The sequence below is a fragment of the Elephantulus edwardii genome, unplaced genomic scaffold (genome assembly GCF_000299155.1).
Source record: "Elephantulus edwardii isolate Elephantulus edwardi_28Jun2011 unplaced genomic scaffold, EleEdw1.0 scaffold00050, whole genome shotgun sequence".
Taxonomy (NCBI): Eukaryota; Metazoa; Chordata; class Mammalia; order Macroscelidea; family Macroscelididae; genus Elephantulus; species Elephantulus edwardii.
The window spans coordinates 43,585-58,791 of NW_006399800.1; the positions used below are offsets into that span (position 1 = coordinate 43,585).

Here is a 15,207-nt window from a genome sequence, read left to right on the forward strand (position 1 = left end):
GAGCACCTTCTGGACTAAAACTCTCCTTCAGGTTACCCTGAAGGTCTGAGAGGCTTAAGCCTGAATCCCATGGGGAGTGTGTGTGTGTTTTCCCGGGAGGTCCTGGTTAGAACACAAGTGAGTGTCACAAGAGGTTGGAGGGATAAGCTAGAACAGGACAATGATCACTGTGGGGAGGACAAGCTTTCCCTCCATGCCTGCCACTCCTTTCAGCTCCTTCTGCCGGTCCTGCACCAAGTACAAAGGGACAAGTCAGCCTCATTTCTGCCTTTGATGGGCTCACAGTCAGGTGAAGGCCATTAACTTGGTTCTCCCAGACGCCTGTACCCAGAGGGGTCCCATGTGAGTGGGCCGTGAAAGTAGTAGGAGTGGCCACATGGATACAGTGAGGGTGTGAAGGGCGCTGTCTGGTTGGAGGGAGGAGCTCATTCCTGTCCACTGTGTCCAGATGACTCTGCCCCTCCGAGGGCATGGGCAGCTTGGCACGAGGGACATTGAGAAAGACTGAAGGGTGGCTTAGAGGTCTTAGAAGGAACCTTTTGAAGGACCAGGCAGCTCTCAACTTCCCAAGATTAAAAGCCAGGGGGAAATTTGGCCCCCCAGGGGCTGCCCCAAAGCTGGGACCCTTGAGCAGGATTTTGAGTGGGTGGACACCAAGACTTGAGGTCGTAACAAAGCTCTGTGTTGCATGTGTGTGGAAGCACTTAGTTCTGAGCTGAGGCTCTCGCCTCTGTGTGATGCTCATAGGGGCTCAGGTCCCATTCAGTGAGAATGCCCACGCCCACGCTGGATCACCTGGGTGGGGTTCGACTCCTGCATTTCCAGATGAGGAAGCTGAGGCCTGTGAAGGATGGATGCTTCATCCTCGGGACCAGGCTTCAGGCTTCCTCCAGAACAGCTTCCAGGTGTGCCTGGCATTCATGGCTCAGGGAGCTGGCTGAAGTGGACATCTGGGCCCCACACCCAAGGCTCCTGATGCAGCATTTGTACACGAGTGTGGGACCCTCACTGCTAGAGGGCGGGCACACATGCACACACATGCATGTGTATCCTGGGGGGGGGGCGGGAGGCAGAGCGCGTCCGTGTAGGAGGGGCCAGTGGAGGCAGCTTCTGGAGCTGGGGTCAGACTGGGGCGCTGAGCTCCGTACAGGGCTTTGCTACTTGCCTGTGAGGTGAACCAGGGCAAGACATCTGGTCTCTTCGTGCTTCATGTCTCCATCTATAAAATGGACAATACTCATGTTTGAAGACTAAGGTGGCCCTGACTCAGGCCATGGTCTTCTCAGTCACCTGCTATGCATCAGAGAGCTAGACGATGCATACAGAATTGATGCCTTTGAGTCGTGGTAGTGGAGAAGAGCAGTGAGTATCCCACGAACTGCCAAAAGAACAGGTATGTCTTGGAGAAAGTGCAACGAGACTGCTCCCTGGAGGAGGCAAAGACGGTGAAGCGTCGTCTTTCATACTATGGACATGTTGCTAGGAGAGGCTATTGCCTACAAAGGGGCATCATGCTTGGAAAGATGGTCAGTGAGGAAGACCTCTAGTGAGATGAACTGACACAGTGACTTCAGCAAGTCAGAGATGGTGAGGACGGCACAGGATGGGCCAGGGTTCAGGCTGGCTGTTTGTTTGTAGGGTCGTTGGGAGCCGTACTCGACATACCTTACAACAGCAACAACCACTGATGCCCGTAACAGTATCAATCATCATGGGACTGCCACATGGATTAAACAAGTTGATGAAGTAAGCCTTGGCATACTGGTGTTTGGCCTTGGGGGACCTGCTCCATTTTCCAACCACCCTCCTGACTTAGGGCTTGCTGTGTGCATCTTCTCAAAATAAGGCTAAGTTTGAAGTGTAGGTGGTGAGAGGTTCTGGCGTGGTCAGACCCATCTGGGAGCCCCCCCGGTCCTGAGAAATCCCTAAGCTGTGCCCCTCTCGGCTCTCTCCTGTCGTGACCAGATGGTGACTGCAGTGCTCCCAGGTGGCCCTCATCCAACGCTGAGTCCTCCTAGCCCAGGGCAATAGCAGCTCAAGCAGGAGATACCCTCTCTAGCTAGGCCTGTGTCACCTTGTGGAGTGTGACCAAAGTCATGGCAACTCTGTTTGACCCAGGGAAACAAAATGATGCCCCACAGAAGGTGTCCTGTCCATGGGACAATGGGGTCAGTGTGGGCTGGGAATCAGACTCACCACAGTGGCTACCGAGTCAACACATTTATTGTGTGCCTACTATGCTGGGCTATTCTTGGCACCAGGACATACTGTGAGAACAAACCAGAATTCCTGCCCTTGTGGAGCTTACATTCTTATTTGGGGAGGGGGAGAATGAAACAGAGAGAAAATAAATAACACAGGCAGCATGCCACAAACACGACAGGGAAAGATGGCACATGTAAGGTAAACGTGGGTCACGGGAGCAGGTGTGGGAGGTGCTATTTCACTTAGTAGTTAGGCCAGGTCCTGGAGATGACATCTGAGCAAAGATCTGAAGGCCAAGGAGTGAGCCATGTGGGTAGATTTGGGGGTGGGGGTGGTAAGGCGGCTGGAGGCACCAAGTGCAAAGGTCTGTATTCAGTGCACAAATACAAATACTCCTCATGAGAAGGCTTGGGAGGTACAAATGTTTTGAGATTGGCTGCTAACCTCAAGGGTGGCAGTTAAAATCCATCCAGAGACTGCACAGAACAAAGGCCTTAGGAAACTGTTTCTGTAAAGAAACCCTTCGGAGCACTGGTTGACTCTGTGATATATGGGACAACCATGTGTTAGAACTGAGTGACTGACATCAATGCCTTGTGTTTAGTAACAAAGACAAACAAAGAGGCTTAGTTCTGGTCCATGCACCTGTCCAGTCATTTCACTCTTCCCATATCCACGTGGTGATTCAGGGACTCAGGTTTCTTCCTCCTGTGGCAGGGCCTCCGCTGCCTCTCATTGGGCCATTTTCATCCAACAGGAAGATGGAGAAAGAGGCCCCAGAGATGGCTCATCTGCATCTTAGGCATCCTGGCCAGGAAACAGCATCCCATGTGCCTGATGCCACTGTTGAGAACTAGTCACACGGCCCTGGGATGTGCAGTGGGGACAGCCCAGCCACAGCTCTCTCTGCATGATGGGGTTGGGGGATAGTGTGATGAAAGGATGTTCCCATCACAGCCCTGAAGTGGAAGGTGTGCCCAAATGTGCCAGGATCAGCAAGAAGGCCAGCTAGTTGGGGAAAAGAAAACATGGAAGGAGAGTTGAAGACAGCAACCAGGGGGCCAGTTGTACAGGGTCCTACAGGCCATCGCTGGGTCTTTGGTTTGTGCTCTGAGGGTTCTGAGCAAGCGAGGCACATGATCTGCCTTCTGCTAACAGGCTCCCTCTAGCTGCTGTGTGGAGAACAGACTGCAGAGACGGGGTGGGGCAAGGAGCCTGAGAGGAGGCCATAGTGCCAGGGTAGAATGTCATTAGGGCCAATGTATTTTGAAGGCAAAGAAAAGAGGATTTCCTGGCAGGATCAATGTGGGATGCGAAAGAGAAAAGAGTCTTAGCATTTTAGTGCAGCCCATTTACCGAGACAGGTAGGTGCTGGGAGGAGCTGAATGTGGGTGTGGGTCCCGAGTTTGCTTCTGCATGTGCTGCGATGTGGCTGAGACCTCCAGGCACACCTGGGCCTCTCTGAGGGCAGTTCTTCACTTGTCAAGTGGGAGAACTACACTTACCTGGTAGCTGACAAGCTTGCCCTAGAGAGTGGCCATGAACGGCCTGAAGTGAATGACTTGGGGGTATGAGGTCAAGGGCTTTGAGGCGCAGCCTGCTGGGGACAGGATGCCAGAGGAGGTGGAGATGATGGTGGGAAGACCTCAGAACTGCCTGGCATCTTCTCACTCTCAGGCTCCTGTTCCCTCCACACTGTCACCAGGTGGGAGCGTAACCACGAGAGCAGTATTGCCTCGGGTGTGTGGGACAGACAAGCGGTGGAACCATACTCCGTTCCTGCAAAGAGCACAGGTTGGGACCAGAGACCTGGCTCGAGGCCTGCTCCACCACCTTCCGTGGGACCTGGTTTGGAAAGTCTTCTTGTCTTGGTTTTTCGTCTGGTGGGTGGGCTGTGCTGTGCTAGGGTAGGGAGGTACTTGCAGTTGCCTGGGGGTGGCTTCAACCTCCAGCCCAGGGAAGGTAACAGACTGACTACATCAAGCAACTCTCAGCGAGGCATCACCTCAGCTGTGGGTGACAGGAACTGACCCTTAAAAATGGCAGGGACATGGGAATGAGGCAGTGTAACAGCGGCCTCTGCTCTCACTGTTCTGCGCTGCCAGACCAGAAGGGTGAGGGCATGTCCAGACAAGGGCTGGCTGACCCTGAGGGCGCCCTGGGGAGGGTCCAGGTACAGGAAGTGGGGACATTGCTGGGAGCGTCCAGGAAAGAGAGCAGGAAACCCAGGGTCCCCAAAGCTCTTCTGGTGCAGGTGACAGACGAAGGGGCAACAGGTGGAGCTGTCCCTCTTGGTCACCAGTCCTGGGCTGTGCCCTGAGGCCTCACGCTGGCCCTTGCTGGCTCCGCCTCTCCTCCAGCGCCCTGCACACCCACATAGACACCACAGTGGCGTTCCCGTCATTAAACTGCATGATGAATGGGTGACCCTGTAGGGAAGAGACACAGACTGAGATAGGTGGTCCTCACATGCACACTGTTCAAGTTCCCAAGGCCAGTTCTCAGCCTGGATGTTGTGTTGCCCCCAAAGCGCTGTGAGGTGAGAAGGGAGCCACCATCCACAGCCTGGAGAACACACTCGGGCAGGCAAGTCCATGCCTGTCGCCAGCGGGGTGGAAGGCAGCGCCATGTGTCTGGAGTGCCACACACCGACCTGATTCTGCCTGGCGCTCTGCTGACTTTTCCCGAAATGCCAACTGACCTGCTGGAGAACTGAGGTTGGACCCATCAAACTCTTGCCCTCCCTGAACAGCACCCTCACACAGCTGGCCGCTGTCGCCTGTCCCCTGTCCCCAGCGCTGTCAGCTTTCTGGTCCAGTGGCTGCCCAGAGACCAAAGAATCATCTTGTCACTAGCTCTGTCGACCCCTTTTAGTCTTCTTTGTCAAAACTGCGCCTGTAAACACACCACCATCATGTCATGTGTCGTGGAGGACAGTGCTGGGGCTCAGGGTCTGATCTGGCCTCTCGTGGGAAGTTCGGGCTGTATCTGGGGCCATGTATTCGTGGCTCACTCTGCCCAGATCTCTGGGGCCATCTTCTCCCTGCTAACCTGCAGCACCCAGATTTACTCACAATCTGAGGGCCTTCTGGGAGTTCCCAGGGGGTCAGAAAAGGGGCAGCTTTGGGGCCCCCAGGGCCCCAGGTCAAAGGTAGAAGAAAAGAGAAAATCTCCTGTTCCTGCTCTGCACCAAGGATGTCTCTGTGAGGGAACACATGGGGTTTGTTCCTGACCCCACACTGTGAGCCCACACAGAAGACAGGGGTGCACCAGGGGTCACATTTGGTCTCTGGTGCTGAGCAGGGTCGGAGGGGCATCGACTAAGATGCTCTGTGAGAGGATGGGAGGTCCCCTTACCGCCATCTGGGCTGAGCTTCTGGGGCTAACCCCCCAGCCTTGACCTGTGGCCTCGGGGGACTCAGACCCCCAGGCAGCTACCTCTTGGTGGGCTCCTCCAGTTGGGATATAATGCCCCAGTTCTGGGGTTGTGAGGGACAGGCCTGGCCCCTACCCACCTGGACCACAGGTCATAATGAGATGTCTCTGGGGACAGAAAGGAGACTCTGGGGTTGACATTTTGTTCCTTAACTGAGCTTTTCAATTCAGGCAAAGCGTACCATCCTGGGAGCACCCCACCTAGTTCTAACACAGAGAACAATGTCAGAGGTGGCGGCCTAAAGCCCACCGGATGCCTGCTCTGACACTGTGGAGGTTCCGGAGAGATACCCGCATGACCCCTGAGGGAAGAGGAGATGGGCCCTGAACTGGGTGGGTCCCTCATAGTCCTGGGTGCAAGGCTGAGAGAAGGACAGGGCCAAATGTGTCCTCACATGCACCTACCTGAGGCCTGCTTCCCAGAACACGGCCTGGATACAGAAAATTCTTCCTAAAGCCAGAGTGTGCACAGTTCCTTTTCAGGAGGCTCAGGAGAGGTGACCCCTTGCCCTTCCGGAAGAACAAAGGCAGACGCTGTGCTTGGGAGCTGGGTCCCTCCCCCCAAGCCCGGGGTAACAGTGTCACTTTCCCAGAATGCCGGGTGACTTTGGGGCCCATATGCTCCAGCTCTGTTATCATCTGTTCAGGAGCAAGCAGAGCAGAACTGTGGAGGGGAGAGGGGAGACATTCCTCCAGTCCATGGGAAGGCTGCTGGTCGCCCTGCATGGGGTGCCACCCCTGTGCCCACGGGAGGGGGCGGGGAAGGCCACTCCCCTGACCCCTGCTCAGACATGGGGCCACTGCTGATCCCAGTCCTGGACTTCCCTCCTGGCTGGACAGTGGCGCCTGCCTCCTGATGTCCTGGATGAAGCACTCAATGTGTTGCTGATGCTTTCTCTGCCCTATGCACCATGGCCCCCCAATGACTGCTGATGGTGTGGTGGGGTACCGAGATGGGAGGGGGATCACAGAGGGAGGCAGGGAGGGGAAGATGCAGGTGGGAGGTGGGGAAGGTCCCAGCTTTGCTAGGTGTCTTGGGCTGTGATACTTGGAGTTGGGAGCTTCCTGGTGGGGGGTGGGGGAAGGGAGGCTGCCCTGCCAGATTCCTGCCTCACACTGGGCCTGGAAGTATTGCTGTCTGCAGGTCCACGAGTCCAGCTGGAAAGCATGGTGTTAAAACTTATCTGAGCTGGTTTCCGTTATTGCAACCGAAGCAGCACTCACAGCTGCCTCCCTTCCCAGCGGAGGAATGGGGGCTGCAGGGATGTCAGCTTTGACCTGCTGGGGCTCCCTGAGGTGGGACTAGGACACAGTAACCCTGTGCCTGTTGGGGTAGAACTGGAGCAGGCAGAGGTCGGGAACCTGCATCCGGACTGCACCTCGCCCTTGGGGATTGAATCCACCGTGCTGACTGAGACTGCCCAGGGCAGGGCTGACACTGCAGGGAGCCCAGACCATCCTGGGACCAGGTCCCTGTCGCCTCACCTCTCAGTTGTCTCATTTGACTCTGCCTCTCCCTCCAGCCCTGTGGGGGAGCAGGGTTCTGTCTGTGAGTCCTCCCTGGGTGGGATGCCCTTGATCTTCCCCTCTGAGTTACTTCCAGTCTCCTTGCATCTCTGATGTTCTGTGCGCCTCTGAGTGAGAACCAGGCCAAGGCTCCTGGAATGGTTCTAGTCTGAGCGGCAAAGGCTAGGGAAGGGGCCAATGTCAACCCTGGGGGAGGAGCCTGTGCGTTCCTTCTTCCTGTCCCCAGAAACATGTGAGAAGAGGATGCAGAGAGTGGGAAGTGGCTGGTGTAGGTGCTGGGATGGCTTCAGGCTGCCTGGTTTCCACTCTGGTGCCTTTTCAGGGCTGGCCTGTGCCCCAGGGGCTCTGGAGGGTACAGTCCTCCCCTTCCCCAGATTATACCTGAGCCATGACAATCAGGTACTCTTAGAAGTTTAGTGAACAAGTAAACAATCTGATGGACGATTATGGGGAAAGCACAACAATCACTCATCTACCCTGCGGTTATCTGCAGGGGTCCTGAGTCCCAGGCTCTCCCGAGGTCCTATTGAAACCAGTGCCTGGAGATATTCAGTAACTGCACCCCAAACATGCTAACCCTGAGCCCAGCAACCACGGACAAGCCTGTGCACCTGGCACTGCCCCGATGGTACCCCCATTTTGCCCTTACTGAATCTCAAGCTTAATCTCAAGGTGCGCAATGCCTTCTGCTTATCAGACAAGGAAACTGACACAGAGGAAGGTAAACATCAAGATCATCCAAGTGGACGGCTGGGCTGGAAGTGGAATACAGGACTCCTAACCCCACATCCTTGCACATGGACACAAGCTCACCTGTGTCTGTGAGAACAATAATCTGAAGGCCCGGGTCTCCATGAGGCAGGGCTGGGGGTGGGCTCTGGTGGCCCACTATGCTACAAAAAACAATGGACACACGAGGACCTGCCCACTGCCTGTTGAGTGCATCTTTGCACCCGAGGCAGCAGCCTCGAGCCGAGGCCTCCCAACCTCATGCAGAGCAGGCTGGCAGCCAAGTCTGCAGCGCCCAGCAGGGTGTGTGCCAGGCCCGAGCTGCTCAGGAGTCTCGCTGGCCTCATCACCAGGCAGTGGGAGCCACTCTCATTTCCTGGATTCTCTCAGGGCCAATTGCAACAATTAAATCGGTGAGGGTTGAAGTACTATGGTCCACAGACTTCACCACAGAAGATGGAGACATAATGAAGGGGAAAAGGATAGGATTGCAATAGGTAGGAAGGCTGCGGAAGTGGGGCACGGGGAGAGAGGGGACACGCCAGGAAGCACCCTGTGCAGGACCCCTGCCCACTGATGCTGCTGATGGGGAGGGAGGCAGTGGTGCTGGGAGATGGAGGGCCTTGTAGAAAACAATCACTGAGAAGAAAGAACAAGTTGGTCAACAAAACTACTCCTCTGCCAACAGGCTTCCTAGATTTCTCCAGATTGTGCCTCTGCCTCTGTAGAGTCTCACTTTATGCGGGATGTGGGGGTTCTAAGCCTCTCTGAGGTGGGAAAAGGCTGGGGAGGAGGGGCTCAGGTGAGGACTTGTCAGGGGCTGTCTGTCTTCAGTTGAACTTTGAGTTTATTTCTGAATTAGAGTTTATTTATGTTGGGGTCCCACGCTTTCTTTCCTTTAAACGATGTCCTAGAGAACATCACAGTATCTGAACCATTTCTGAGTTGCTGGCGTCACTGCAAGGTCTTGCCCTATGTCTGGTGTGCCACGGGTCCTCAGTTAATGTCTGTGGCATGAAAAGGTGATGCCTCTATTTTACAAACTTGGAAGAAGGTAGGCCGGGTGCTCCTGAGAGGCAAAGATGGTGAGACTCAGTCTTGTACTTCGGGCATGTTGTCAGGAGGAGCCTGTCCTGGAAAGGGGACAGAATGCTTGGAAAGGTGGAGGTTCGCTCTTCAATGAGATGGGCTGACGTGGTACCTGAACAAAGGCTTGAGCACAGGAGAGTGTGAGGATGGCTCAGGACTGGTGAGGTTTTGTTCTGTTGTAAATGGCGTCGTTATGAGTCAGAGTCAATTGGACAGCACCAAATAACAACAATAACAATGTGTTTTATAAGGGAGTCCACATATATCATAAATGGTTAAGTGCCAGACTATGAACTGAATGCTGGTGGTGCAAGCTCAGAGACACCTCAGAACTTAGGTCTAGTGACGTGCTTCTCAAAGGCTGCAGCGGTAAGATCACGGTGGGGCAGTGCTCCTCGGCATACTCACGGTCCCCATGAGTAGGAACTGACCCTAAGACAACAAACAACACAGCATCTCTTTGTGATGTCTATACCGATTCAGAAAACACTTGCTGTGTATGAAGCAGGCACTGGCTCAAGGCCTCATGCCATTAGATCCCTGTGTGTTACCCACGCTCTTGTAGGCAGGCTGACAACTACAAAGGCTGCTGTGGGGCTGGCTGCTTGGACAATCTTAGGGTTGTGAGGGTCACTGATTTAAAGGTGGATATGTGAGGTCAATACTGGAGTCCAGAGGCCTGGCACCCTACCAATGTTGGGTCACAGCACTCCACGTGGCCTAGCGGACAACCATGCAGCACCCCAAAAAGTGAGGCTGGGTCAAGGCTGCTGTGAGCCCTTGATGGTGACAGTGAAGCTCGTCAGCCGTGAATACCCCTTCTCTGACCACACCTTGTGGGTATGAACAGCTGGGGGTACTGTCAGTGATTAGGCTCTGAAACTTTCTGCACTTTTTTAAGCTTCTGTGTAAATTTAGCGGATGCTGAGGAGGAAAAGGCAAGTGAATCATCTAATAAGCAGGTGGATCGGGTTTTCATGGTATGCACTGAGAGCTGTAAATACATGGGCTGCTTCTTTGCGTGTTTACTATCTAAGAGATGCATACAAGAGGGTTTTCTTTTCTTTAAAGAACTAGATGAGACGCTGATGTAAGATGGCAACTCTCACCCACGAGCCAGCTCACAGAGTCCAAGGATTGCTGTGTCCTTCGACAGGGGTCTCATGGAGGATGTTACACAAATGTCTGTGATGAACACACACACATTCTTACAAAACTATTTCCTTCTATTTGACTCTTGAGGTTCTGTCCATAATTTACTATAGCAAGTGTTCCACTGTTAGTTTCAAAATTATCAATTGAATTCCTCTTCATCCAGGAGAACATTCTGGATTAGTGCTGTTAAGTGATTTGTGGAAGGACATACAGCAGACGTCCAATGTCTGTTAAGCTGCTGGCAAGCAGCAGGGCTGTGGGCAGCCTGGAGAGTATTAATTCCATGGGGTGATAAATCATAGTCCTTTCTGGGCTGAACTGCTTCTTTTGGGCTGGGTGGGCATCACAGGATGTGGTCGGGGAGGTGGCTGCGAAGGAGCCTGGAGCGGAGCTGTGAGTGAATCCACTGTGCCTAATTCGGTAAAACATCTCCCCTCTGTGGTGCACGGAGCCCTGGACAGCCAGAAAACCTGGCCATCGTATTAGCTAGTCCTGACGGCTTGGGAAGGGCCACATTACCTCACCTACAAAATTAATGACTCGGAAGTAGACCGCTGGGGTCATCCATGCTCCTGGCTTCATCTTTGTGCAGAGGGGCTTCCACTGTTACCGACCCCTCTGTCCAGGGAGAAGTGGCAACCCCAGGAGGAAGAGTTTGGGGTCTGGCCCCATTGAGCTCTCTCCCCGGTTATCTGGCCAGGTGCCCAGGCTGCCATCTCTGGTTGGTTTCTCCCAGCAGGCACTGGGCCCTGGGGGGGGTGCTAAATGACCATTCTAACTGTAAGTGTTGGCCATTCTTAGGAAGGTGACTGGGGGTCACACAGGTAAGCACATCTTTTAACCCAGATTTTTACAGTGCTGTGGAAGACAGTTCCCTCCCCACCTCACTTCCTGGGTTTGGTTACCCAGCAGGTTTTGGTACTGGCTGGCCTCAGTTGTGGGTGGGCTCACTGAGTCCTCCCACCCCATCCCAGGGGAAGAGAGAATGCGTGGTGCAGCGTGGGCGTGAGGACTAAAGGGGACCGTCCTCACGGCAGACATGCCATGCTTAGAGGAGTGAGGGCAGCATCAGGATTATGCACTTGGGGTGAAGCAGAGAGCAGAGCGGGGCAGGCCCCGTTTGCACAGCTAACTCGGAGCCTGGCTGGCTGCTCAGCGGAGCTGGGCAAAGGCCATGGGCGCAGAGCTTCCAGACACAAAGTATTTGTTCTGAAAATGGGCTTTTCCAACCTCTGATTTCTAAATCTTTTTCATGGATGGAGATGTTGGAGTGGGGGGATGGGTACCCTTTTAGCTCTTGAAGACCTCAGAAATGGTTTGCGGCTGTGACATGCCATTTCAATCAACCTTCTCGGGATTAATCTTCACAATGGCTACAGAAATAGATGTTTTCTCCCAAACATTCAATTATTAGCAGCAAATTGCTTACCTGTAGCCATGCTAGACTATATGTTGGCATCTAAGGGGGTCAAGGAGCGCCCCACCTTTCCTCCAAGCAGATCTATGTGTTCCTGCACTGAGACTTGCTCAGGAAATGGCCCACTGAGAGAACATGGTGTTTTCTGAGTTCTCCATGAGTCATTGTAAGGCCTGTGCTTACAGAACAGTGTGACACAGTAAGGCCAGGGGGGCAAAGGCCAGCACCAGCGGGCCAGGATAAGGGGGTACCCCCATGGGTGTGTATCTGAGGGAGCTGATGCAGTACAGTGCTGCTGGCCTATTGAAGGGGGTCAGTGGGAGCTTCTCCCAGCACAGCCTCAGGTAGGACGATTGTAGGGGTGAGTAGGGAAGTCCTGGACTGAGCAGAGGCTCTACGGAATCAGAACCAGAGGGGGTCAGAGGGAGTGTGGGAGTGAGCCTTGCTCTAGATAATTCTCCAAGGGCTTGTGTCTGGGAAGTGGAATCTGTCCTGAGAGGGAGCCCGGGGCCAGGTACAGGTATATGGAGTCCCAGATACGATGCTCAGGAGGATGGGTTCCCTCTTGTTTTCTCCCTCTTACTTCTCAAGTTTTGGAGTTTGAACAGTTGGCGCTCTGTGTGTTTGTATGAAATAGAACTGTGAGAGTATGACAGGTTCTCATGAGAGACTGAGGCCATCTGAAAGTTCACCCTCTACAGACTCTTAGATATGCCACATGAAACAGACTTTTAAAAAAGTTTATCTGTGCACAACCAGGAGAGGATAACGTCAATGAATGGGACCTTCTAAAGATTAAGTCCCTGGGTGCATAAAAAACTTCTCCCAATAGGGTGAAAAGAAAACCTACCGACTGGGGGAAAAACATTTCAGACACGGGTTTCATAATGAAATTTTACAGAATCCTGCAGGGCTTCCACAAGGAAAAGACTGATAACCCAAATACAAAATGGGCAAAAGACAGACAGTGACCGTGACAAGGGGGTCAGGTGTGTTATAGATGGTGAGGTTGGTTCGGGATAGGGCAAGGTTCAGAGCCCCTGCTCACAGGGACGCTATGAGTCCTGATCAACTCATGGCACACAGTAGCAATAACAATAAAACAACATAGTGCTTAGAACTTAATGTTAATGAAGACACTACCCAGAAATATTTATGGAATGCAACTAACTCAACACTTAGGAAGCAAACTACAGCCTTATAGACATGTATTGGATGAGGAGAGGGAAGTTCTGCTGGATTAGTGGGTAAGGAATTGTATTGTTAACCCAAAGTCAAGCAGTTCGAATCCACCAGCTGCTCGTCAGGTAAGATGAGTAATTCCTTCCTGTGTACTTTATGGCCTTTGAAAACTCTCTGTGAGTCAGTTCTGACTTGACAGAAAAACAATAACAGGATAAAAATGAGTTGAAATTTATGGGTTAAGTTTCTAATTTAGTAAGTATAAAAGTGAAGAAAATATAAGACAGTTAATAATAAAGACAAGGATACAAAGGTATAAAAACAGAAAAATCATGTTGTGTTATTGTTGTGTATCACTGAGTTGGAAGTGACTCGTAACTAACTCTAGAGTGGGTTTTCAAAGGCACTGCGTCACATGGGAGAAGAGGGCCTATATTTCTCCCAAGGAACAGCTGGTGGAGGAGAACCATGTGTCTCTGGGTTGGCAGTGCAAGTCCTCACCACTAAACTTACCAGAGAAAGACAGCACAGAGATTATCAATTTAATCAGTTTTTCAAAGACTTCAGATAAAGCTGGTAAAGGAAAGAAAAAAAAATACAGATAATACTAGGAATGAAAGGGACAGAAAACCATAAATACAGCAACATTTAAAAAGTAAGAAGGGTATAAAATAAAAATGATATGAAATCCAACTACAAAATGGGCAAAAGACATGGAAAGACTTTTCACAGAGGAAGATATTCAGATGGCCAACAGACACATGAAGAAGTGCTCAAAATCATTGGTAATGAGAGAGATGCAAATCAAAACCACAATGAGATACCATCTCACCCCAGAAGCAGTGGTGAAGTTTAGTAGGGCAGCAAGTGATAAATGTTGGAGAGGATGTGGAGATGTGAGAACTCTCATACACTGTTGGTGGGACTGTAAAATAGTACAACCACGCTGGAAGACAGTTCGACACCTCCTCAAAAAGTTGAACACAGAAACTTCTAATACCCAGCAATTCTACTAATAGGAATATACCCCAAAGAAATAAGAACTGAGTGAGACACACAGATTTGTACAATCATGTTTATAGCAGTGTTATTTACCATTGAAAGGACATGGACACAACCCAAATGTCCAACCACAACCGAATGAACTGGGAAATTGCGGTGCATTCACACAATGGAATATCATGCAGCACTCAGGAGCTACAATTTCTAAAAATACCATATAACTTGAGAGAGACTGGCGAGCATTATGTTGAGCGAATTAGCTGTCTCATAAGAGCAAATCATGCATAAGACCATTATTATAAAAATAGAAGGATAACTACTAAAACATGTATGGAAAATCAAGGGTGGTGGAAGGGGTGGGAGCAGAGGGGTGAGGATGGGTAGGGGTGAAACCACAAGGTTGCAGAGTTTGGTGGGTGGAGGGATGCAGGGGAAGGATCCAGGTGAAAAGACAGGGTAATGATGGGCAGAGTCCAATGCTGATTAATTTTATAAAACATAATGCATGAGAACAACTGCATGAAACACAATGTGAAGGATGAATAGTGTGAAACAATGTATATAAACTTTGTAAGCAAACCAATCCCAAAGAAGGATGATCCAACAGAGTGTGGAAAATATAGAACAATATCATTAATTTCACATGCAAGCAAGATTCTACTGAAGATTATCCAAAAATGACTGGAACAGCACATCAGCAGAGAACTGCCAGAAGTCTAGGCTGGGTTTAGAAGGGGTCGTGGTACTAGGGATATTATAGCTAGTGTTAGATGGATCTTAGCTGAAAGCAGGAAATACCAGAGGAATATATATCTATGTTTCATTGACTATGCAAAGGCGTTTGACTGTGTGGATCATAACAAACTGTGGCTGACTCTGAGAAGAATGGGAATCCCAGAACACATGATCATGCTAATGAGAAACCTATACTTGAACCAAGAGGCAGTCATCAGAATAGAGCAAGGAAACACTGCATGGTTCAAAATTAGGAAGGGCATACACCAGGGATGTGTCCTGTCTCCATACTTTTCAACCTGCATGCAGAGCAGATTATCCGGAAGGCTGGGCTCTATGAGGAGAAATGTGGGATCAAGATTGGTGGAAGATACATCAACAATCTCCGTTATGCAGATGACACAACCCCGCTTGCTGAAATTGAGGAGAACCTGAAGCGCTTGCTGCAGAGGGTCAAGAACTGCAGCCTTCAATATGGATTGAGGCTCAATGTTAAGAAGACAAAAATTCTCACCACTGGACCAATTGGCAACATCAGGATGGATGGTGAAGAGATTGAGATTGTTCACAGTTTTAGTTTGCTTGGCTCCACAGTCAACACTCTCAGCAACAGTAGCCAGGAAACTAAAAGACGTATTGCCATGGGAAAGTCTGCTGTTAGGGACCTCTCCAAAGTACTGAAGAGCAATGGTGTCTCTCTGGAGACTAAGGTGCGCCTGATACAGGCCATG

The 15,207-nt window shown here is 51.5% G+C and overlaps 1 protein-coding gene across 2 annotated transcripts in view; it reads right to left on the reverse strand.

The window, feature by feature from the left end:
- Positions 1 to 4,417: 4,417 nt before the first annotated feature.
- The window catches only part of MAP2K5 (mitogen-activated protein kinase kinase 5), a 393,759-nt gene continuing 382,969 nt past the window's right edge, over positions 4,418 to 15,207 (reverse strand). For both annotated transcript variants that reach the window (XM_006886624.1, XM_006886625.1), the window contains one exon: positions 4,418 to 4,634. In XM_006886624.1, coding sequence (XP_006886686.1) covers positions 4,530 to 4,634 — 105 coding nt within the window. In that variant the 3' untranslated portion in view covers positions 4,418 to 4,529. The remainder of the gene's footprint in view (positions 4,635 to 15,207) is intronic.